The sequence below is a fragment of the Lynx rufus genome, unplaced genomic scaffold (assembly GCF_022079265.1).
Source record: "Lynx rufus isolate CCGP_SWC_20201006 ecotype Redwood Valley unplaced genomic scaffold, mLynRuf1.p SCAF_9, whole genome shotgun sequence".
Classification (NCBI taxonomy): domain Eukaryota; kingdom Metazoa; phylum Chordata; class Mammalia; order Carnivora; family Felidae; genus Lynx; species Lynx rufus.
This window is the reverse complement of record NW_025814897.1, coordinates 21,129,388-21,154,227: the sequence shown is the minus strand read 5'-3', so window position 1 is coordinate 21,154,227 and position 24,840 is coordinate 21,129,388. Positions and strand designations below refer to the sequence as shown.

The following is a 24,840-nucleotide window of genomic DNA, read 5'->3' as shown; positions in this document are numbered from 1 at the left end:
TCAGAGCCTGGAGCCTGTTTCAGATTCTGTGTCTCCCTCTCTCTGACCCTCCCCCGTTCATGCTCTGTCTCTGTCTCAAAAATAAATAAAACGTTAAAAAAAAATTTTTTTTTTTAAATTAAAAATAGACCTACCCTACGACCCAGCAATAGCACTACTAGGAATTTACCCAAGGGATACAGGAGTGCTGATGCATAGGGGCACTTGTACCCCAATGTTTATAGCAGCACTCTCAACAATAGCCAAATTATGGAAAGAGCCTAAATGTCCATCAACTGATGAATGGATAAAGAAATTGTGGTTTATATACAAAATGGAGTACTACGTGGCAATGAGAAAGAATGAAATCTGGCCTTTTGCAGCAACGTGGATGGAAGTGGAGAGTGTTATGCTAAGTGAAATAAGCTATACAGAGAAAGACAGATACCGTATGTTTTCTTTTTTTTTTAATTTTTTTATCATTTATTTATTTTTGAGACAGAGAGAGACAGAGCATGAACGGGGGGGTGGGGGGTGCAGAGAGAGGGAGACACAGAATCTGAAACCAACTCCAGGCTCTGAGCTGTCAGCACAGAGCCCGACGCGGGGCTCGAACTCACGGACCGTGAGATCACGACTTGAGCCAAGTCGGCTGCTTAACCGACTGAGCCACCCAGGCGCCCAGATACCATACGTTTTCACTCTTATGTGGATCCTGAGAAACTTAACAGAAACCCATGGGGGAGGGGAAGGAAAAAAAAAAAGAGGTTAGAGTGGGAGAGAGCTAAAGCATAAAAGACTCTTAAAAACTGAGAACAAACTGAGGGTTGATGGGGGGGTGGGAGGAAGGGGGGGTGGGTGATGGGTATTGAGGAGGGCACCTTTTGGGATGAGCACTGGGTGTTGTATGGAAACCAATCTGACAATAAATTTCATATATTGGAAAAAAAAAGACAGTCTCTTCAGCAAGTGGTGCTGGGAAAACTGGACAGCGACATGCAGAAAAATGAACCTGGACCACTTTCTTATACTGTACACAAAAATAAACTCAAAATGGATGAAAGACCTAAATGTAAGACAGGAATCTATCAAAATCCTAGAGCAGAAAGCAAGCAAAAACCTCTTTGATCTCAGCTGCAGCAACTTCTTATCAACATGTCTCTGGAGGCAAGGGAAACCAAAGCAGAAAGGAACTATTGGGACCTCATCAAAATAAAAAGTTTCTGCACAGTGAAGGAAACAATCTGCAAAACTAAAAGGCAACTGATGGAATGGGAGTAGATATTTGCAAACGACATATCAGATAAAGGGTTAGTATCCAAAATCTATAAAGAACTTATCAAAATCCAGTGAAGAAATGGGCAAAGGACATGAATAGACACTTCTCCAAAGAAGACATCCAGATGGCCAACCGACACATGAAAAAATGCTCCACATCACTCATCCTCAGGGAAATACAAACCAAAACCACAATGAGATACCTACTACCTCACACCTGTCAGAATGGCTAATATTGACAACTCAGGCAACAATCAATGTTGGCGAGGATGCGGAGAAAGAGGATCTCTTTTGCGCTGCTGGTGGGAATGCAAACTGATGCAGCCACTCTGGAAAACAGTATGGAGGTGCCTCAAAAAATTAAAAATAGAACTACCCTATAACCCAGAAATTGAACTACCAGGTATTTATCCAAGGGACACAGGTGTGTTATTTTGAAGGGGCACATGCATCCCAATGTTTATAGCAGCACTATTGACAATAGCCAAAGTACGGAAAGAGCCCAAATGTCCATTGATGGATGAATGGATAAAGAAGATGTGGTGTATATATACAATGGAGTATTACTCGGCAATCAAAAAGAATGAAATCTTGCCATTTGCAACTACCTGGATGGAACTGGAGGGTATTATGCAAAGCGAAATTAGTCAGATAAAGACAGATATCATACGACTCCACTCATGTGAGAGATTTAAGATACAAAACAGATGAACATACGTGAAGGGGAACAAAAATAATATAAAAACGAAGGGGGACAAAACATAAGAGACATACAGAGAACATATGGAGAACAAACTGAGGGTTGCTTAGAGGGGTTGTGGGAGGGGGGGATGGGCTAAATGGGTAAGGGGCATTAAGGAATCTACTCTTGAAATCATTGTTGCACTATCTGCTAACTTGGATGTAAATAAATAAATAAACAAATAAATAAAAGAATTTTCTCATGACAACCCTGTGAGGTCAGTAATTGTGCAGCTGAAGGAACTAAGGCTCTGGGAAGTGAATTTAATTTGCCTAAAACCCCACAGTAGTTGGGAGGACGGGGATCTGACTCCACCTGAGACCATAAAGTCCTCTCTTTAACTAGCAGCCTAAAGGGAATGAATAAGTAGAGGGTAAATGGCAATGAAGATGTTTCAACAATTAAACAACTGTATACCACAAATTCTTGCTACAAGAATCAGACACTAGAAAGAAGTTGCCTTTAAGCCTATTTTAGTAGAAAAGACACGTCTTAGTGGCAAAATGTACTTTGACTCAGTTTGTCCTGTACGTGAGAAGTCCAGCTGCTTGGAACACAGCTGGTGTTCTGAGGAACACCCTTTGGTGACAGAAAGAAAGTGAGTGGCCAGCATCAGGAAGATCTACTCTCAAATCCAACTTGCAGAAGACTGACCAGTACAGCGGGGACCCAAACGGGGCGGCAGCAGAGTTCTGCAGCGGGAGGGCGGGAGAGTTCTGCAGGCAAGCTGGATGAGCTGAGATGGCAAAGGGGGTGCGTTCAGCCAGGCCTTAACCCACACTCTGCTGGGTAGTCTCAGGGTCCTGTATTGTAGAGTAGTGAAGGTGGGCTGACCCTGGCAAGCATAGGGACTGGACAAATCTCATCCTCTGCCTGCCACTTTTCAAACAGATTACCTTCCGGCTAGAGAAATCCAGGGAAGCAGAAGCGTTGAAGATTAGTTCTTTGGTCCCCATAGATCAGAGCAGAGCAATGAGTCCCATCTCACCTGTAGGGTGAGTCTCCAAGTTGGTCCTATTGGTAGGACAATGAGCTCTTTCTATCTCAGGAGAAGTCTCTTTGAGAAACATGCATTTCTTCTCTGATCTATGACCCAGAGGGCTGAATGTGTCTAGTCTTATACATGTGATAGACAAACATGGGTGAGGAAAAGTCCCTGGAAACATGCTCACCTGGAGAGCACAGGCCCTCATTAACCATGGGCTTACAGAGACTTTTGTGAACATTCAGCTAACATGACATGCTCAAGTACTGATTGGTCCGTGTGGGCCGAGATGCACGAGGTGGGTAGGAGGACGAGGCCTTTAAATGAGCTGAAAACCACCAGTATAGACATTGAGACTGAGGCACCGTCTGCTCTCTGCTATATAGGCAAAGGGCACTGAGAAAGTGGGACACATGTCCTCCTATGCATGTCTGCCTCAGCCACCATCTTTTTTCCTTCTCCTGTGAGCCCACCTCCTGCACACACCCTTACCTCCTGAGCCCTTCCTGCTGTGTCCTCTGAACACTCGATATCCGACAATGATCTTTCCTGCATCTTTCATTTCATTACAGGAGGCTTCTTCCAACTACTTATCTTAACTTAAAACTAATCTTCTTCTTCCCAGAACTGTTCTCTCTCTGTCCCTCTCATATGGCACTCTCCTGAGGTACCATAGTCTAAGTACCCAGGTTGGGGAGGTGGGACTGGCAACCTCGTTAGTCACAAAGGTGGCTTCCAGCTCATTACTCCTCCACCCTCACTTGGATTACCTTCCTCATACTCTTCCTGCTGTCAACCTCCAACCTTCTCTGTCACTTCCCATTATTCACAAAAGCATCTGAATGCTAGTTTCTAGACTCCCACTTCATTGCACAGCCTGCCATCATCTTGAGATTTCAGTACCCTTGTAGATAACCTATCCAGCAGCCTCATTCAAAGCGTCTTAACTTTCTCAAATCAAATGGCTGCAACCTCAGCCACTCCCTCCCAAGCCAGAATCTTGTTATCCAGCAGAATTGTTCCACCTGTACAAAAAAAAAAAAAAGCAAATTGAAAAAAAAAATCCCACTTTTTAAATACAGTATCCAATCTTTGGAGCCTTCTAACTCAGAGATCTCTATTTTGCCTGGTCTTTGACTTCATCTGGACCTCTATATCTGTGTCGCCTCTGCTTTTTCCCTATAGTCCCCTTCCTTTTATCTTTAGTCTCTCTCCTATTTAGCTTCAGTTCCAGGTCCAACACCTAACCACTCTCTTCAATTCCATGTCCCTGATTTCCTTTTCATGACACCCATCCGGTAATACCCCGGTACATCAACACTCTGCTCCCTTTGTTCTTACACCAAAGCTGCTGAGTCCTGCCAAAATGAATCACATGGACTGTGCTCCTCTCTGCTAGTTTGGTGCCACTAAAAAAGGCAAAGAATCAGAACTAAACTGGACCCTCAACACTCCTGGGCAAAGGCTTTATTTTTCCCTGGGAATTGCACTAATTGTCCACAGAGCTACTTGAAACCCTTTCCTCAAACTCTCTCTTCTACCTCTTTTTGTCTCAGACTCAGTAGCTAGTCTTGCTGTCTCTTTCACTAAAACTACAGAAAACCTATCAGACGGAAACTCTAAGCACTTGCCTCTCAGTTTGTGAACTGGAATCAAATTCCACCACCTTTCCTCTCCTTCCTGGCAACAGTGGGCGAGTGTCCTAATACTTGTCCTTCCTGGATTTCACTGCTGCTCTAGAAGTCATCATCTCCCACTTCCTCAGACACCCGTCTCAGTTAGCTACCCCATTCCCCCCGCCCCAAAAGTGTCAGCCCTCCCTGCTGACACTCTGACTTGGGCATTACAGCATCCTCAAATCTCCCCCATTCTGAAACTTTAAAGAGATAATAACACACAAAATTCCACCTCAACTCTACAACTTCTGTAGACACCACTCTCTATTCCATTCCCTTTCCAGCTTCATGTTTATCAAAAGTGTCTATACATTCATTTCCTACCTCTCTTTACTCTTTAACGTCCTGTAATATGGATTCTTTCCTGACCGAAGCCAATGAAATCACCCTTGATTACAGCAGCAAGAACTTCTCTGATAGTAACCCAATGGTCCCCCTTCAGTCTCTACTTTGACTTGTCTGCAGTATCTTACACTTTGATAATTCCACTTTTTAAAATCATATTTCATTTGTTTTGGATGTGCACTCACTTCTTCTCATCCTACTTCATTCCTTTTCATTCTGGTGTGGGGAATCCTCTTACTACCCATCCCTAGATACTGGGTTTTCTTCGGTGTTTCCATTTCATCCCCCTTTCGTCTCACTCTGTACATGCCTTCTGATAATCTCATCTCTTCTCATGACTTTAGTTATTACTTACATGTTAAATATTGCCAAATGTGTATCTTCATCCCTGAGCTTTCCTCTGAATGGCAGAACCATCTATCTATCTTTCTACTGGACATCTTCATATGAATATGCCATAGGGATCTCAAGTTCAAAGTACTCAAAAACAATTCAACATACTACCCTCTACACTGGCTCCTGTTTTTTTAGTTACTCTATTTAAATAAATGGTACCACTAAAATAAAAATCTGGGCGCAACTTGAAGCCTGCCTCTACAACCAACATCACACATTCCCCTCTGGCCACAGAATCCTGCCCAGGGAATTTCTCTACCTGACCCTAACCCTCAAGCCCCTAATATCTGTACTCAAGCCCACCTGACTGACGCTTGAGACACCCATTCCCTAACACTACCAAATCACTACCATCAGCCACCTGTATAATCATTACCCATCTAATTCTCCATAGGCTACATCAGCCTCAGATTTAGACTGTGTGAATACTCAATGTGTATGTGTACTTTCTGTTTTCATTTTTCTTGTTTTTTTCCCCCTTGGATTATTTAAAATCTCCTTGCCGGTGGGATATTTTCTAGTCCCCTAGAAAGGGACCACAGCAGCCAGAAATCCTAGATGTGGAGAGGCAAGGAAAAAAAATTCAAGTTCACAAGCTTTTACTTCAAATGACATGTTTACGTATCTAGGGCCCCTTGTGTCACATGAGTTCAAATGGGGTAAAACCCACTCACCAACTCTTTTGCATTGTGGCATCGGCGCAGCAGCACACAGCAGAACCGGCCTTGGAATGTCCCTACAAGCCAGGGGCCCCTGAACTGGCTTGTTGACATCCTTGTTGATGGCAATGAAAGCTGTGTGGGAGCTTATGACTCCACAGTCAATGCTGACTTTCAGCACATCTTTTTTAGTTTTTGCTGGAGTCTCCCCGAAGCCTATGTCCATGCTCTGGAGAAAGGCCTTGGCAGCAAGGCGGTGAATAGTGAAGCTAGAAGAAAAGAACCCCTGTGACTTAGGGAAGAGCACACACATACCAGTTCCTCAGGGCCCTCAAAAGTTAGCCTTGGCAAAGGGATGAAAAAGCCAGATAAAGGGAGAGAGAAGCTTGAATGGGTCGGAAAGGAGAAGTGTTTGTAGGGACACAATTGAGGCCCAAATTAAGAGAGAGAAGTCAACCCTCAAGGATGGCAGAGACCCCCCCCCAAAAATAAAATAAAATAAAATAAAATAAAATAAAATAAAATAAAATAAAATAAAACAGTGAAGGAAAACTGGATTCTCACTTGTCATCAAGCTTGGGTTGTAGGGAAAATGTCACCTTATTCTCACAACTCTTGCCCTGAAGTGTGTAGTTGAGGCAAACTTCTCCTGTTCCCTCTTCTGGCTGCAAAGTAGAGAAGAGTAGATGTGATGGAAGGGAGAGGTCACCAAGAGAAAGGTCACAACTGGGGCCCCTCCAAACCCAACACATTAAAATTTCTGACTAGGACCCAGGTAGCTCAGGAAATCAGAAACTGAAATCATGGAGAAGGGGGTAGGTGGGCTCCACCCGACAAGTGTGATCATTTGATGAGACTCCACCAGTTTTAAGAAAATTGTCTAGAGCAGAGGTCGGGGCCGTAACTACCCTGACTAGAGGAACAAACAAGAATTGGAACTCACCGGCATGGTCCCAGTCAACTGGGCATAGACAATTAACCTCTGACCCTTATAGAGGACAGTCTGTTCTGGTGAAAGCATTTTAGCAGACAGACCACGAGGCAAATCCCAGTTCACAGAAACATCCTCTACTGCGGGCTGTAGAGCGTGTTTCAGGGCCCTAAGTGCCTGGTGGAAGACAGAGAACAGACTAAGCAAAAAAATAATAACGGCAATAATAACTACTATCAGCTGAATACTTATTATGCACCAGGTGCTATGCAACACTGTATATGTTATGCCTATTCCGTAATATTGTCCTAGGAGGTGGTAGGCGTAAGGGAGGATAAAGTAAAGGATGGCAGCACCCCGGAAAGAGGAACTTACAAACATAAGCAGAGGAAGAAGATGCCTTCCCTTGTGTGCACTGATCAAATGGGAATATGAATTGACTGCCTCTGCCAATCTACCAAACATACTACATTTCGTCCTTCTTGTTCTCTTCGTCTCATTTGCATGGAGGATAGGATAGAGCACCAAAGTGTTCCTTGAGCACGCATCTAGAATCCGGATCATGACGGTCACAATCCTTGGTTTCTTTCTGGTCTTAAACACAAAGCCCTGAACTCCTCTGGCATCTTGTCTCTGGGGTTCCAACTACTAGGACCAGACGCCATTTCTCCAGAAACTGCAGTAGGCCCCATTTACATCAGGTCAAAAGGAGCCCCACTATGTATTATAGCCCAAGGCGTTATGGGTATAAGAAAATGAATTCTGGCGTCAAGATGTTGCCTCTGCCCTTGCGGCTGTGTCTCCCCCCGACCCCCGCTCCACACTCCCTCTGGATCACAAGGCCCTCTGAACACAAGGCCTGTCCTCACCTTGGCCTGCATCCTGTCCTTGCCTGTGATAAATTCTGAAGTGCCACCTCCTACCCGGGCAATGCCTTTTATGAGGCTGGTGGAGACTCCTTCTCCAATCCCAAAGGAGAAACATCTGCAATTGTACAAGGATGAGAGGTTAGAGACAGACACTACAGAGGGAAATTATAAATTAACACATAATAGTCAAAAATACATAAAGAGATAAATAGTCTAGTTCCTTGACCCAAATCAGGAGACCAAATGCCTTAAATTAATGATGCAATTTAATCATCACAAGACTCCTAAGAGGCAGACTTATGCTTCATTTTGCAGATAAGAAACTGAGGGCCAACAAATTGAAGAGATATGCCCAAGATCACACACCTACCAAATGGTAGAGATGACATTTGAGCACTGGTCTATGTGACCATAAGATCCCCCTGGCAAAACAATATATATTACGCTGATCCTAGAAGCAGAAAAAAAAAAAATCTTCGGACCATATCCTCATCAATTATTTTAATAATAAATCCAAAGAACGGTGGGAGAAAGTGGGAGAGGTAAGATCAAAGAGACACTATCATCAGTGCCTTGCTAACATTGTACTAGAGCCATATCTGCCCTGGCAAGACCAGTCCCAGGGTGGGAAAGGGTACCTCCTGCTCTTCTAGCTGGAGAGTTCTCTCCCTGCCATAATCCATATGCACTAAATAGCTTTTTAATTACAATTTGGCTTCCCAGCTAAACTGCCTATTAGTGGCAACACTAATATAAGCATTTTTAGAAGGCATGACAAGGAGACGTCTCATTGTAAATTAATGCACTGAAATTTTGGCTTATGCATCAGTCTCTTTTGAATGGGGTTAGTGTGAGTCATCATCCCCAATTCTAGTGACATCATAACATTCTGAACTTGTAGGGCTAAGAACCAGACTTCTAATTAGAGTGACCGACCTGTGACAATGCCCCTAGAGACCACAGCCTGCCAGCATCTTGATATTATCATCTTTAAATTTCCAGTGTGGCATTGCAACAGTAGCCTACATTCCTTATGGCTTATGAAGGGCTTTTATGTGAATGTTTAAGTGTTGTATGTGTAAAACTAAAGCTAAACAATAGTTATGGATGGCTAACAACATGCCTAGGACTTACTTAAGTGCTTCCTATGGGTGACAATAATAAGGATAGTAATTATAATAATGGCAACAATTTATCTAGCACATGTTGTATGTGAAGCACAGTTCCTAATGCTTTACTTAGGTATACCCTTTTAACCCTCACAGCAAACCCATAAGAAAAATACTGCTATTGTCTTTATTTTCAAATGAGGAAACTGAGATAGGGAGCTTAGCTGATTTATCCAAACAGCTAGCAAGCAGGTGAAATGGAACTTAAATATATGATATGGACCTAAAGGAGAACACCATAGGACAGTACTGCTCGCAGCAAAGCCAAAGTTTCAGCCAGTAGAGAACTGGAAAAGCTGTATACAATATTCTTAACCATCTTTTTGAAAACATCAAATGGCTTCAAAGACAATAGGAATGTATGGGCCATGACCTGGGAGAGGAGAGAGGCCAAGAGAGATGGGACTGGTATCTGGTTACCTGTTACCCTTGAAGATAGTGCCAAGTACAAAACAGATGGCCCGAAAGACTGAAAAACTAAGCGGTTTCAGACTTGGACTTTCCAAACAGAAGTTGCCCTTACAGACACCTCAGGGCTTTTTTTTAACACAACCCTGCAGAACTACTCCCCAGAGGTAGAGATGAATCTGAAAGGAACTAGCTGTCAAATGTCTGAAGCTCATTTGGCTCTAATTGGACTAGGATGCTCTGCTTCTAGTCTCCCAACCTGTCAGAAGGAAAGAGTCAATCCTCGCAGAGGGAAGAGAACATCATCTAGAGGCTCAGAGGAGTTCTAGAACTTTTCATATAGAATATCTGACACCTAACAAAAGAATAGAAAATCCCCAAATATTGGGGAATTACACGATACTTCTGAATAATTTAGGCTTTAAAAAATTGCAATGATAACTACTCTTACGTGGATGCCAATGGAAAATGACAGATCCCAATTAGGATTCAGATATATATGTTTAAATGTATACATCTAAATGCATGCATTAGAAAAGAAAAGTCTAAAACTCAACTGCCTGAGCATCCATCCCCAGATGTTAGAAAAAGAACGGCCAATAAATCCAAAGAATTTAAAGGGAAATGAAAATAATAAAGATTGGAGTGACATTATTGATAGAAAAAACTACCATACAATAGAGAGGGTTAAAAAAAAAACACCTCAAAAGTGCTCTGAAAGGATTATTAAAATTGACAAACATTTAGGGCAAGGAAAAAAACAAAGAAGACACAAATACCCAACATCAGGAATGAAAAGGTAATATGTCACAGATTCTACAAAATTTAACAACAGCATAAGGCAATATAAGAGAATTTTATCCAAAGACATTTAAAATTCAGATAAAATATACAAATTCCCATAAAAAGCAAAAATGTATAAAAGTAGGAATAGTGCATTTCAAAAAAAAGATATTTAAAAAATTTCCCACAAAAAAGGCCTCCTGACAACTTCTAGTAAACATTTAATAAAGAGGGGTGCCTGGGTGGTACAGTCGGTTAAGCATCTGACTCTTGATTTTAGGTCAGTCATGATCTCATGGTTCATGGGTTTGAGCTCTGCATTGGGCTTTGCACTGACAGTATGGCGTCTGCTTGGGATTCTCCTTCTCTCTCCCTCTCTCTCTGCCAAAGCAAATAAATAAACTTAAAAAATTGTTTTTTAAAAACATTTAAAAAAGAAAATCTTTCAGATAATAGAAAAATAGACAATTTTAGCTCATTTTCTGATGCCAGAATAACAATGACATCAAAACCTGACAAGAATAGTATAAGAAAATATATGTTGACGTTTCTCATGAAAATATATGTAAAAATCCTAAAGTTGAAAAAAAATCCTGAAGTTACCAGACAACTGAATCCAAAAATACATTAAAAAAAGTTAATAGATCACAACTAATTTGGGTTTATTTCAGAAAGGCAAGGTTGGTCTAATACTAGTCATTATAAGTCACACATGAAAAGAAAAAAAGGATAAAATCAAACACTCATCTCAACAGATACATAAAATGCATTTGATGTAATTCAACAATCATTCATGGTTTTTGTTAGAAAAAAAAGAAAGAAAAAATAACTCTCAAAATAAATAAAATTTCCTTAATCTGATGATATGTACAAAAAAACCTATAGCCAACAATCATACTTATTGATGCAGTGTTGAACATGTTCCCTCTGAAGTCCAAAACAAGGAAAGAATGCCAGCTATGACCACATCTATTCAGGTTTATACTAAAGTTCTTTTCCATGGCAAAAGGGAAGGGAAGAAAAATAAAATCTATAAGAATCTGCAAATATACTATTAGAATTAATATTTAAATAAGGCAAAGTCACTGAATAAAAGGTCCATGTAAATTTTAAAAGCTATTATAATCAATTTCTATTTAGAAATAAACGCCCAGTGGGGCGCCTGGGTGGCGCAGTCGGTTGAGCGTCCGACTTCAGCCGGGTCACGATCTCGCGGTCCGGGAGTTCGAGCCCCGCGTCAGGCTCTGGGCTGATGGCTCAGAGCCTGGAGCCTGTTTCCGATTCTGTGTCTCCCTCTCTCTCTGCCCCTCCCCCGTTCATGCTCTGTCTCTCTCTGTCCCAAAAATAAATAAATGTTGAAAAAAAAAATAAAAAAAAGAAAAAAGAAAAAAAAAAGAAATAAATGCCCAGTAAATAAAATGATTTTAAAAATACTATTTAAGATAGTATCTAGGGCACCTGGGTGGTTCAGTCAGTTAAGTGTTCAACTCTGGATTTCGGCTTAGGTCATGATCTCACAGTTTGTGGGATCAAGGCCCATGTCTGGATCTTTGCTGGCCGTGTGGGGCCTGCTTGGGATTCTCTCTCCCCTTCTCTCTCTCTGCCCCTGCCCTCCCCTCAAAATAAATAAATAAACATTTAAAAATCAAAAGAGTATCAAACACCTAGGGAAAAATCTAATAAAAAACGCATGAAGACCTCTACACAGAGAATTATAAAACATTACAGAGAGATTTTGTATGTATTGTTGGATTAAGGAAATGAGTACATTTACTAATTTTATGGGAAACCAGGTTTGTTACCATAGAGGAAAAAAGGCACAAATATGGAATAGAAGAAAAAAGAGAAAGAATATTATGTTATTACCTTGGAAGTAGGGGTATCAGTTAAAACAAATTCTTTTAATAGTTGCTAGTTCAGTCTGCCAAAAATGGCTACAATCAAGAACAGCCCCGTAACAGAGTTATGCCTAATACTCAAATATTGACCTCTATTTGTCATTTTCACTGAAAGAAACTAGGCTTCTTGTAGAAATAACTGGCGATAGGGATGGAAAAGTATAGATGAGTCTGTACTCTTTTATAAGAAAGAAAGGAAATATTCAAACACCAAAGAGACACATGAAAAAGACATAGGAACAAGTGAAACGCAGCTCCCACTGGCCAAAACTGGAATTTTTGAAAATCTAAATGAAAACTGAAAATAATGAACCTTAAAAAATTGAAAAACAATCCAAAATTTTGGAAGAATCCCAAAGTCTATATGCGCACAACAAAAGGAAGGGAGGGAGGGAGGGGGAAGGAACATCTTTTTTTTTTTTTTAATGTTTATTTATTTTTGAGAGAGCACAAGAAGGGGAGGGGCAGAGAGAGGGCAACAGAGGATCCGAAGCAGCCTCTGCACTGAGAGCAGTAAGTCTGATGTGGGGCTCAAACTCATGAACCGCAAGATCATGACCTGAGCTGAAGTCGGATGCTCAACCGATTGAGCCACCCAGGCACCCCAAGAAACGCTTCTTTACAGTAAGATGCCAACTAATCTGGAAAAGTTGACAGAACTTAAAAATCACCATTTGTAACCACTGACAATAATATTTGGGTAATAATCATCAATGAATGCTGGATCTACAGAGTAAACATCTGTTGAGAACAAGATGTTTACCAAAATTTCCAAGTTTTCTGTCAGATACCACCTTTTAACGAAGTGGTCAAAGCCTATCAGCAGACTCAATGTTACTTTTGGAATATTTCTTCCCAAAATATTTAATATTAACCTAAGCGTGAATTTAAGTAATCAAACACAAACATAAATTGAGTCTCTACAAAAATAACTAGATAGTCCTCTTTAAAAATATCCGTGTCATGAAAAATAATGAAAGGCTGAGGATCTCTCCCGGAGTAAAGAAGATTAAGGAAACATAACAATGAAATAAAATGTTTGGTCTTAGATTTCCTCTGGGAACAAAAGCAAAGACAAACAAAGAAAAATCTGTAAAGGACAGTATTAGAAAGCTTGGCAAATATGGCCTGTATTTAGATAGTATCATCTCAACATTAGATATCCTGAGTTTAATAGTTTCATTGTGGTTATTCATCAGGATGTCCCTGTTCTTAGAAGATAAGGTGCGTTATTATTTGCATATGAAGAATTACAGTATCTGTGGTTTGCTCTCGAATATTTCAGACAAAAAATAGGTGAGGCAAATGTGCTAAAACACGGACCTCTGGTAGAAGGGTATATGAGTGTCTATTGTTCTATTCTTCCAACTTCTCTACAGGTTTCAATTTTTAAATAAAATATTGGAAACACACATTCAGAAGAATCAAGAAAGACCTAAATAAATGGATGGACACACCATCTAAATAGATTAGACTACTCAATATAACAAACACTAACTTGTCCCAAAACTGATCTATAAAATCAATGCAATTCTCTCTCCTTTTTTTAAGTAATCTCTATGCCCAAGATGGGGCTTGAACTCATAACCCCGAGATCAAGAGTCACATGCTCTACTGACTGAGCCAGCCGCACCCCTAAAGTCAATGTAATTCTAATCAGTATCTCAACAGTCTCCTTTTTTTGGTAAAAACTGACAAACGAATTCTAAAATACAAATATAAAGAGTCATGAGCAGCTGAGTATCTCAACAGTCTCCTTTTTTTGGTAAAAACTGACAAACGAATTCTAAAATACAAATATAAAGAGTCATGAGCAGCTGAGTATCTCAACAGTCTCCTTTTTTTGGTAAAAACTGACAAACGAATTCTAAAATACAAATATAAAGAGTCATGAACAGCTGAGACAATCTTGAAAAAAAAAACAAAGTTGAAGACTTACTCTATTGGAAATCAATATTTATCAGAGAGCTACGTAAATTTATCTGGTATAGTACTGGCACATGTCTAGATAAATAGACTAATGGGATGGAACAAAGAATCCAAGAACAATTACTACATGTGTAGATGTTTATCTGTGACAAAAATGCCACTGTACATCAGTGAGAACTTTTCAATAAATGGTACAGGGTCAATATGAAATCAACATGAGAAGATAATGAAAATTGGCCCCTACTTCATACAACACACACACACAAAATCCATGTGAACTATAGATCTAACTCTCTCTCTCTCTCTCTCTCTCTATATATATATATATACATACATACACATATAACTATTATTCTATGGAATACTACACACCAATGAAAATTAACCACGGCTCCATGCAAAATAGGTACGAATATCAACATACTACTGAGGGCAAGAAGTAAAATACACAGAAACAAAAACATATTGTATAACCCACTTATTTTTATTTGAAAACAAGCAAAAATAATCCATGGTGTTACAGGTCAGGAAAGCTATTTCCTTTGGAGAGGTAAAAGTTGGTAGTGATCAACTCTGTGATTCACCCAGCTGTATACTTGTGATTTGTGTAGTTTTGTGTATGTTTTACTTTGATAAAAATGGTTATAGTTAAAAAAAAAAAACTGTCTTGGGGCACCTGGGTGGCTCAGTTGGTTAAGTGTCCAGCTTCGGCTCAGGTCATGATCTCACTGCTCGTGAGTTCAAGCCCTACATCGGGCTCTGTGCTAACAGCTCAGAGCCTGGAGCCTGCTTCAGATTCTGTCTCCGTCTCTCTGCCCCTTCCCCACTCACTCTCTGTCTCTTTCTCTCTCAAATATGAATAAAACATTAAAAAAATTTTTTAAACTGTCTTACTATTCAATTTTTGTTTCCATATGGTTTAGACATTATTTAGAAAATGACTTTTATCTTTTACTAGAGAGGGGAAAATGATATAGAAAAAGCTTTTTAGCTAGTAAAACTAAAATTCTTGAATCGCTCTCTCCTCTGAAAGGAATGTCAACCCTGGTAGCAATTGGCAGTAAACTACATGTGCCACCACCCGGGTCAGTCACCCAGAACTCACATTCTCTTCCTACCTGTGCCTCAGTCTGTGGTTCCGAACTTCTTTAATTATACTGAACGTGTCAGTAACTTCTCCATCTGTGAAGACAAAAAGCTGTAGATAGAAAGAAGACATTCGTCAAATCTCTGTGAAGATCATTTTTTAAGACGCCAGAATTTGCCCTTGGGAAAAATCAACTGTTTCATTCCAGAGACTACAGCCCCTTCAGACGGGTGTGAGGTCCCTAACGTTCCATGGTCACTTGCACCACATTCTCACACGGCTTGTTTGGGACCTGGGATTTTCATCACCTCCCCCTTCTCGTCTCATCTAAAACTTTTGTGGGACTCCACAAAACAACTTCCACCACCCACCGCCCACAGCACGGAGCTAAGGAAAGGAATTCTATTAAACGCTTCTTGTCTCTTGTCTTATTCTCTTCACTGTATGATAGAAGACTCTGAATTTTATGTCCTATTTTAACAAACCTACAACCAAGCTCAGGGGGATGGATTCTTGAACAGAGATTTCATTCTCTCTGTTGCCTTCTGCTGGCTCTGTTCCAGGTGTTCCTACCTGTAGGGGGTGGCCCGGGGTGGAAGGTTCTCTGTAAATGACCTGGAGCGGTGTCAAGATTTCCGTGCCCCCTAGGTCCGCCCGCATAAGTTTAACTCTCCTCAGTGCCTCTTCCATGGTATCCTGAGTGTATTTCACACTATTCCTGAGAAAAACAAACACGCCCAGTGATACGATAGCTGCTCAACACCACCCAGTATCAAGTCCCTGAACTGAGATACCCCCACTATAAACAACCTCACCTGAAACACCCAACGCCAAAGTCAACTGTGCAAGGAACCCCTCTAACAATCTACTTCTGTCTTTGAAGTTTCCTTTTGGACTCTCTGTAGGCTTTCTAGAAACTTACGGAAAGAATGCCTCGAAGGAAGATCCAAATGCATAGATATTGAAATAACAGTTTACAGGCAAACTCTTCAGCAGCAAAATCAGTGTTTCCTGAAGGAAGAGAGTACAAGGAGACAGTGAGAGAGGCTCCTCCCAGACACACAGACCCTCCCAGTGTAATTCTTACAGGGGTGGGCCTTCCCACATTTCATGACTCCAGGCCCTTATATCCCAAGGCTATTCTCAGAGTGGTCATGTTAGACGTAGCTCAGAAGGGGAAAGTTCCAGATGGACCCCAATTTAACTCTTGCGATTCATCCTCCTTTGTGCACGTGACCAGAAAAAGAAAGTAACTAGCTTTACCTTGGCTGCCTCTATGCGCAACTGTGATTTATCCTGTTTACTTATGGGGCACTGCATACTCCCTGAGCAGTCCATGAGGAAGACGAATTCTCCACAGATAGCTGATGGCTCAACTTCTGGGATATTTGGGTAGAAACACACCATCGCAGATGGATCTTTCATCAAACCATCTAATTTGAAAAGATAAGGACACCAGAACATGAAAAGGAACCCAAGAATACCGGAGACCCCAAGAATCGGTGTAGTCAGTTACATAGGGAGCTGAGAAAATCCAAATCTAAAATGCTATTTGCTCTTCATACTGTATATCCTGGCAGAGGGTTTGGGGTGAGTTATAAACATATAAAAGATAGAGAAGCAGAAAAGATATGGAAGAAAAAAAGAAGGTAGAGGTCACAGGTACAACCAATAATTAAAATATATAATTGGATGCTAGTTTCCTAGCAGGGAGGTAATTGAGTGAAATGCCTGAAGTTAAAATGTTCTGGAATCTGCCAGAAGAATCGAGCTAATTTATTGGCAGGGACACCTTCTCTTCAGATCAAATCAATAGGAAATGTATTATGTGGGTCCTTGTTTAGGTCTTTAATTATACTTTTGAAATAATGAAGGCTCATGGGCAACTCCTATGTTGGCAGTTTGCAAGAGCTGAAAGTATAAGTGTCATACACACCAAGGAAAGTCCTCTGCTTTGGGGATGAAACATTTAATGATACTCTCCGGAAGTGGGATGTGTGTTAGACTCTAACAGCATCATCCAAGCAACACTGTGAAGGAAACCATGGGAGTCTGACCCATGTTACCAGGCTGTCAAAGCTTTGGTTTTATTTTGAGGAACAAGTGAAAACTGATGCAAGAATTGAAATGTTAGTATTGAGACAGAGATGAAGTGAGAATGGCTGGGTGATCAGATCCACTCCAGTTTTACAGTTCAGAGAATATAAGAGGACAAAGAATTAAATTCTCGTACCTGACTGCTATAAAGTGATTCCAGGATTTATAGGTTTCAATACTCGGTAGCCTTGGCATTCAATACGACTACAGGATGTGGCTCGTTTTAATCTCTTACCCTTGGGATACCCCAATGACCAAACTGGCTTCCAAATGAAATGGGCACAGCTCATCAAATATTTGCTTGAATGCTAGTTCAAGAATAACTTCTAAAAAATCCAAATCGCTGCATACAGAATGGAAGGGTAGCTTTTTTTTTTTTTTTTTTTTAATGGGCAAGGTAAATTCCATTCTATTTAAAGAGGCAGCTTATTGTAGTGGGATTGGCACTGGACTGGTAAATCAGACAATCTGCCATGACAATGAAACAGGTGCGTATGTTTAATGTGTTTAGAACAATGCCAGATATACAGTATGCACTATCTAGGTATTTCTACTATAATTCCTTTGGCTTGGCTCAAATTATTTTCACCTTTATGAGTCTCTGCTTCCTCATTTTCAAATAAGACATTTCAAGCCCTAGCTCTTCTGCTTGCTGGCCTCAGTTTCTTCATCTGAACAATCCAAGTAGTAATACCTGACTCAAGATCATGTTAAGGGTTCAGTGATACACATTTAAGGAACTGAATCGAGGCCTTAACTCAGGCTAAGCTCTTAATAACAATATTGGAAAATTATTTACCAACTTTTTATGCTATTTTTATTAAATTATACATATAACTTTTTAAAAATCATGTTCTTAATATGGTCAAATATATTCTAAGTTTAAATACATATATATATAGATATATAGATATATAGATATATATATATTTATATATATATATAGGGGGGCGCCTGGGTGGCTCAGTTGGTTGAGCGTCCGACTCGTGATTTCAGTTCAGGTCATAAACTCACAGTTCCTGGGTTCGAGCCCCACACTGGACTTAGCACTGACAGTGCAGCTGGGGGTTCTCTCTCTCCCTCTCTCTCTGCCTGTCCCCAGATCATGCGTCTCTCTTTCTCAAAATAAATACACTTTAAAATATGTGTATACATATGTACATATGTATATAAAGTACTTTCATCATGTGGTAGTATGCTTCATTTTATAGAACTGTCAGTGGGTTTAGTGAGCCAAGCTGCCACTTGTCATTTTCTTCCTTGGATGAATGGGAACAGAAAGTCATCTTGACCAGATATATGATCTGGAAAGTGAGATATGAGCGGCCCTGCTAGAAGGGGATTCACAAGATCATAAAGGCTTCCCCTGATATCCCACTCTGGCCCGCAGAGCCCGTCATAGAGAACAGATGAGGAATTCCGCCTAGGGGCCAAGGGAACTTCTTGGAAGGAAAGGAACTGAGATCCTAATCCATACCTTTTAAGATTCAGCACTATAAAACTTTCTCTGGTGGATTAGAATAATCCTGACTGAAGACCAGGTCGCTACTGTGGGCGTATTTCATGGGCACCCAAGGGGGAGCCACCAAGGGGAAAGGACAAAAACAGCACAAAAGGACAAAACTAATGTACCAAGACAGGGCATGGAGCTTAGTGGAAGAAGAGCTGGAGCAAATCTGGTTGAGGCTGGGAGCCCCTCTACCGGCTTTAGCATGGACAACTGGCCCAGAGAAAAAAATGGTTGAACAAGTGAGGGCAAACTAAGGAGCTCTAAATCGACCTTGGCCAAACATTAACAACGGGAGAGAAGGATGGCCTCTGGAGGACCAACTACAGGAAACTGTCTTCATAGCAGTGTAGTTACAGAAGTAAGAACCTAACCCAAGCTACAGCATTGTGACTATGACTGTCCCCAAACATCCTTCCATTCCACCAATGTGAAAAAAGCTTCAGAGGTGGCAGTACCTCCAGTTAGACTTTGGTCCCTGCAATCCAGGGACATGGCTGCCCAGGAAGGCCCAAGACAGCAATAGACTCCTATGGGTTATACCAGTTATAGTTATAAGGAACAGTACACACATGGTAAGGAAAATTTAGAAAATAAGGGAAATTAAAGAAATTAAAAAACTATTAAGAGACTATATCCAGTTTTTAACATACTTAGAAATTAAGATCCTAGGGTGAGATGAAAAATCTCTGGAGATGAATGATCAGGCATTATCGGATTTGGAAATCTTTGATAATTTGAAAAGTGAAAATGTCACATCATTATTTTCATTTTATTTTTTCCCCACAAATGAATATTTACTTTTTCATTGAAGTATAATTAACACGCCATGTTATATTAGTTTCAGGTACCCGACATAATGATTCAACAATTCTATACATTACTCAGTGCTCACTACAATAAGTCTATTTGCCATCTCCCACCAAACGTTATTACAATCTTATTGACTATATTTCCTGTGCTCTACTTTTCATCACTGTGACTTACTTATTTGGAAACTGAAAGTTTGTACCTCTTAGTACCATAGATAATAGATAAGGGGATATATAAAAGAAATAAAATACACTAGAAATAGATAAAAGGGATTCGGAGGTACACATTTCCAGTTATTTTTATTTTATTTTATTTTATTTTATTTTATTTTATTTTATTTTATTTTATTTTATTTTTATTTGCACTTGTAGAGACTGATCATTGCCATCTATGTTTGTAAACTAGTTGTGTTTCCTCTTGTGAATTATTTGTCCATGTCCTTGATCCCGTTATCTACTGATTCACTTAAATTTGCCTCTAAGACACAACCACATGATACTCATCGTATCTAACTGTAATGTAAGCTCTTTGAATGTTTTACCTACTACTGGACAGAAGAAAAGTAAAGTGAGGGTAATTTGAGGGAAATTCCAAGACAAGAGTTACCCTTTAGGAGGTAACTACAAAGGGAGAAAGAAAATACCTGGGTTGTTTTTAGGATTCCCCAACTCCACAGCTACACTGGGGGTATGCACCTCCCTGTAGTAAATCAGGAGTTCCACATCTCGATCAAATTTGTGTCCATCAGCCAAGGAAATCTGAGTTTGGGAACAAGCAAAAGAGCCACGTTAGAACTATCACTGCTTGCTGCCTGGGGCTGAGGTCAGAGCTGCGGGCTACAGGCTTCTTCCTTGAGTGAGCATGATCAGCGGCAGGGGCAAGAATGGAGAGAAGGCTCTGGATAAAGAAGGAACAAAGTAGGATTCCCTCTACTTAGTAGGGAAAAGTAAGGAACATTTTGGAAAGACTGAGTGAGGAACAAGGTCAGAACCCAAAGAACAGGGGTGCTGGCAACAACATTACTTTCTTATGAATTACCTGGGCAGAAGTCTTCTTATCTCCAAGGTACTCAATAGGACTCAAGGGGCAGTTGGACTGGATCGTCTCAATGCCATGCTGGGAACTGACAGTGGCAGTCATGCTGAACGCATAGGGCAAGTCATCCAAAGGGACTATGGGAGTCTTCAAATCAAGGCAACTGTCCTCAGGCGATCCTACAAGAAGTTACCTTAGTTCTGTTTTCCCTTCTCATATTTTTTAGCACCCCTACGACACTTGAGGGGGTTTCCCAAATTATATAACCCACCACCAGTATTCAAAAGGAAAGGATACTCACCAGAGCAACGGTATCGAGGATTCAAGACAGCTGGGAGCACATAGCGCAGGGCCCCATCCGCTTCCAGGGGCAGCTCCTGCACGTACTTCAGGGTGAGTGCCACCTTTGACCCAGGTTGCAAGTTCCCCACATTGCAACAGAAGACGTCCCTGGAGCACTTGTCCTCTTCCAGGAGGAAAGCTTGGTGGCGGTGGCTGATGGCACTCTCATAGATGATGTGGGCCTACGGATAACAGGGAAAGGAAGGTGATACCAAAGGTGGCATGGCTAAATGAAGAGACGAGCGGTACGGAAAACAGAGACTGATGGAGAAGCCCTGTGATTGGTCTTGCCAAGGTCACAGCTCTACTGTGAATGCCTGATGGACTATTCCCCCCAGATGATTTTAGGAAAATAGCAGCTAGAGGGGAATAGCAGAAAGAGCATTCAACATCAGCATTTTTTGTGAAGTTGCATATGCTAGAGATCCTAAGAGTACGCATTAAGGAAATAAGAAGGGAGGAGATAATCTACTCATCCCCAGTACCTTCTTCTTATCCTTTAATTCTGCTTTAATTGTCTTCCCATCCACCATGGCCTCAAAGCTGTAGACAGCTGAATCTTCATCCATGGGGAACACAAAGAAGGTCTCCAAAGGAAATTTCTCTTCATTTTCATAGTTTAAGGTAGCAGCCACACCAGCCACAAACTCACGAATGGACAAGGTCACACAGATGCTCTTCAATGGCACTAGAGATAGACCAGAGTTCAAGTGGTGAACAAACTTTACCAGAAGGCCTCCTGCATGCCAGGCATTGGGCTAGATGCCAAAGATACAATGGCAAGTTAGGGTCATGAGTCATGCCTACCTGGTTCCTCTTGGCGGGTTAGTAGGCCAGAAGGGCGCACCATGGTGATGCAGGGTTACTGTGGAAAAGACACATCATAAATACAGTGATATGTTGGGGATTATCTATTCAAAGACCAGACCTCATGTGCTCCTGTCTGGCACGAGAATACATTCAGAAGATTAATGGGAAGGAGAAAGAAGCTGTGAAGAAGGGGACACAGACGCCAATAGTAATACTCCTTATAAATGCCAGACCCAAGTGGTAAACTGTAAGATTCACTACGTACCCAATAAACAGGAAGTCTCTGAAACACCCTGAAGCTGGTTCAAATACCAGTTCCACTTTTTCAAATATACCATTCCTTAGATACTGTAGGTGGAATAACTAAAATTATCTTAACCCCTTTGAACTCAGTATTCTCTTTCCACAATGAAAACCATATACTATTTGTCATATATGCATATATGGATTTATATATATGAAGTCCTTAGAATAGTGCCTGGCCTACAGGAAGCGTTTAATCAATGATAATAGACTTGTATTGCTCCTGCTGTAATTGTTACAGTTGTTAAATAGACCTTGCCTGTTACTTTGGATCATGCTAAACAGAGACCTGCACTGAAGAAGCGTCTTGATCCATAATGGTCCCCTGCAACTAAGATCACTTACCTTGTGACTTTTCTTTTGGGACTCACAATTGAAACCACTGTTTCCTCCATCCAAAGTATTCTAAGATATATATATAAATATCACATATGCAACATGACCTCCATTTTATTTTATTTTTTATTTTTTTTAAATGTTTATTTATTTTTGAAAGAGACAGAGACAGAATGCAAGTGAGTTAGGGGCAGAGACAGAGGGAGATACAGAATCCGAAGCAGGCTCCAGGCTCCCAGCTGTCAGCACAGAGCCTGACGCAGGGCTCAAACTCACAAGCTGTGAGATCATGCCCTGAGCCAAAGTCGGATGCTCAACCAACTGAACCACCCAGGTGCCCCAACATGACCTCTATTTTAAATCATGCCATCCTAACCACATATTCCAAATTTTATTATAATCTTAGACACCTATTTCGTGTGATATGGTAACAAGAAGATACATTTACATATCTAGATTATGATTTACACTATGATTCTTTTATCCAGAGAATCAGCGGGTGGGTCTGGTCCTAGTCATTGGCCCTAGTACCCCTGGAAGCTGCCCTCTGACCATTCTGAACAGAATCACTGGTCACCTTGCCTCTCCCTGCTCTGTCAAAGGGTGACATGAGCTACAATCTCCAGCACCAGTTAGGGGGCCTTTCACTGAAAACACAACTTAAGGAGCTAAAATGGAAGTGTCTGGTGTACAGAGAATGCCGAAAAAAACAGAAACTTATGTACTTATCCAGAGTCCCAGAAGCAGACGAGGCTCTGGGAAGCCCAACCTTCACTGAGGAACCCACAGGCCAGAAAAACATGCAGGCTCATGAGAAAGGCAACTTTCCTTCCTAGAACAACATCCCCCTCAAGGATTCTGAAGCTTCTGGAGGACTACTTCTAGGCCCTCTATGCTCATCCCAATCACCATTTAAAACCTCACCCTACTCCCATCCAGAGCAATGTCCACGTCGCTCATCCATCTGATGGCAATGGTGCATCTTGTACACCATGCCCCATGTCCACAGATCAGCGCCAATAAATCAGGCTCTTCATTCTGTGTTTGGTATTTTGAAGAACTGGATAAAAACTGAGTGTGGCGGGGTGCCTGGGGGGCTCAGTCGGTTAAGTATCCGACTTCAGCTCAGGTCATGATCTCACCATTCATGGGTTCAAGCCCCACATCAGGCTCTGTGCTGACAGCTCAGAGCCTGGAGCCTGCTTAGGAATCTGTCTCCCTTTCCTTCTGCCCCTCCCCCACTCATGATCTCCCTCTCTCTCTCTCTCTCTCTGTCTCTCTCTCAAAAATAAATAAACATTAAACAATTTAAAAAAACTGAGTGTGGCGAAATGGCTCCCATTTGATAGAAACACAGAGGGCAGTAGCAGCTGTGGGGAGAGGAAAGAATGGTCAGGAAAAGGACTTCCATGCAGATGCTTGACTGAGGTAAGATCTGGTAGGACGGGCTGGGGTTAGGGGAGGGAAAAATTTCTAAAAATATCAGTAGGAAGCTTACAACAGGAGGAAGACCCAGGACCCTCGACAACTGAAGAAATGTGTCAAGTAACCCAATCTCTGAGGCTTGGCAATACTCACCAAGGATGGCTTCCAGGTGAAGGGACAGAAGCAGAGGGGTATCTCCTACAAAGAAACAGTCTTATTTCCCAATTCTAACCCCAGAACAAATCCTTCATTGAGGGGAATCTGCTTTTCTGCACCTTCTCCCCCACCCTTCTCCGTACAAACTATGGTGGTTCAGAACTAGTTCTCTGCCCCCCAGGATGCCATTTCAGAAATGCACCTGGCAACGGTAGGCAAAGACTGACCACAGCAGCTGACCAAGGTCAAAGCGTTGAATCTGAGGCGGCTGGGAGAATAGAGGGGGGGCCCATTGAGCCGGAGGGCTGCGTGTTAAGGTGGACCCTCAGGAATCCAAGAGTCCAGGCACCTAGCGGTTCAGCCACCCACCTAGGAGAGGGCGGAGCCAGCGCGCTCGTGGCGCAGCGGGCCACACCCCTGCAGCCTGTTGCAGGGGACAAGAGGGGAGTGGAGCTCAGATAGAAACAGAAAGTGATTTAATCTTTAAATTTTCAGTCCTAGATTTGCAGCCTCCAAGTATTAACAGAAGGGACCAGAGTCGCTTCCTTAAATTTCTATAGGGAAGGGTTTAGAGGCTGCAGTCCTACTGGGGTCGGGGGTAGGGGGAGGTTTGAAACTCCATTTCCAGAGCAGAAAATTCGATAAAATTGAGAAAACATCAATCTTCTACAAGAAAGAGAGAGAGAGAGACAGAGAGAGAGAGAGAAATAAGTAAAGTTAAAGAGAAGGAAAGTAAAAAGAAGAGGGACCTTGAGAAAATCAGCAGATGCCTAAATCCACTTTCCAGCCCTCATCCCCACCCCCACCCCCCACAAGATCCCCCTAAACTGCCAAACCTGCAGAAAACCCCCGGGGAGCGAACACCAGGATTAAATTCCCCCA

General features: G+C 41.5%; 1 protein-coding gene across 1 annotated transcript in view; it reads right to left on the bottom strand.

The window, feature by feature from the left end:
- VWA5A (von Willebrand factor A domain containing 5A) overlaps positions 1-24,042 on the bottom strand; it is a 35,538-nt gene extending 11,496 nt beyond the window's left edge. The window contains exons 1-14 of the mRNA XM_047072502.1: positions 23,956-24,042; positions 21,736-21,793; positions 21,414-21,616; positions 20,888-21,110; positions 20,590-20,765; positions 20,195-20,309; positions 16,398-16,567; positions 16,057-16,145; positions 15,708-15,852; positions 15,166-15,245; positions 7,861-7,975; positions 7,004-7,168; positions 6,625-6,725; positions 6,076-6,329 (exon numbers count right to left, since the gene is read on the bottom strand). Coding sequence (XP_046928458.1) covers positions 6,076-6,329; positions 6,625-6,725; positions 7,004-7,168; positions 7,861-7,975; positions 15,166-15,245; positions 15,708-15,852; positions 16,057-16,145; positions 16,398-16,567; positions 20,195-20,309; positions 20,590-20,765; positions 20,888-21,110; positions 21,414-21,616; positions 21,736-21,778 — 1,879 coding nt within the window. The 5' untranslated portion in view covers positions 21,779-21,793; positions 23,956-24,042. The remainder of the gene's footprint in view (positions 1-6,075; positions 6,330-6,624; positions 6,726-7,003; positions 7,169-7,860; positions 7,976-15,165; positions 15,246-15,707; positions 15,853-16,056; positions 16,146-16,397; positions 16,568-20,194; positions 20,310-20,589; positions 20,766-20,887; positions 21,111-21,413; positions 21,617-21,735; positions 21,794-23,955) is intronic.
- Between the last annotated feature and the right edge of the window lie 798 nt (positions 24,043-24,840).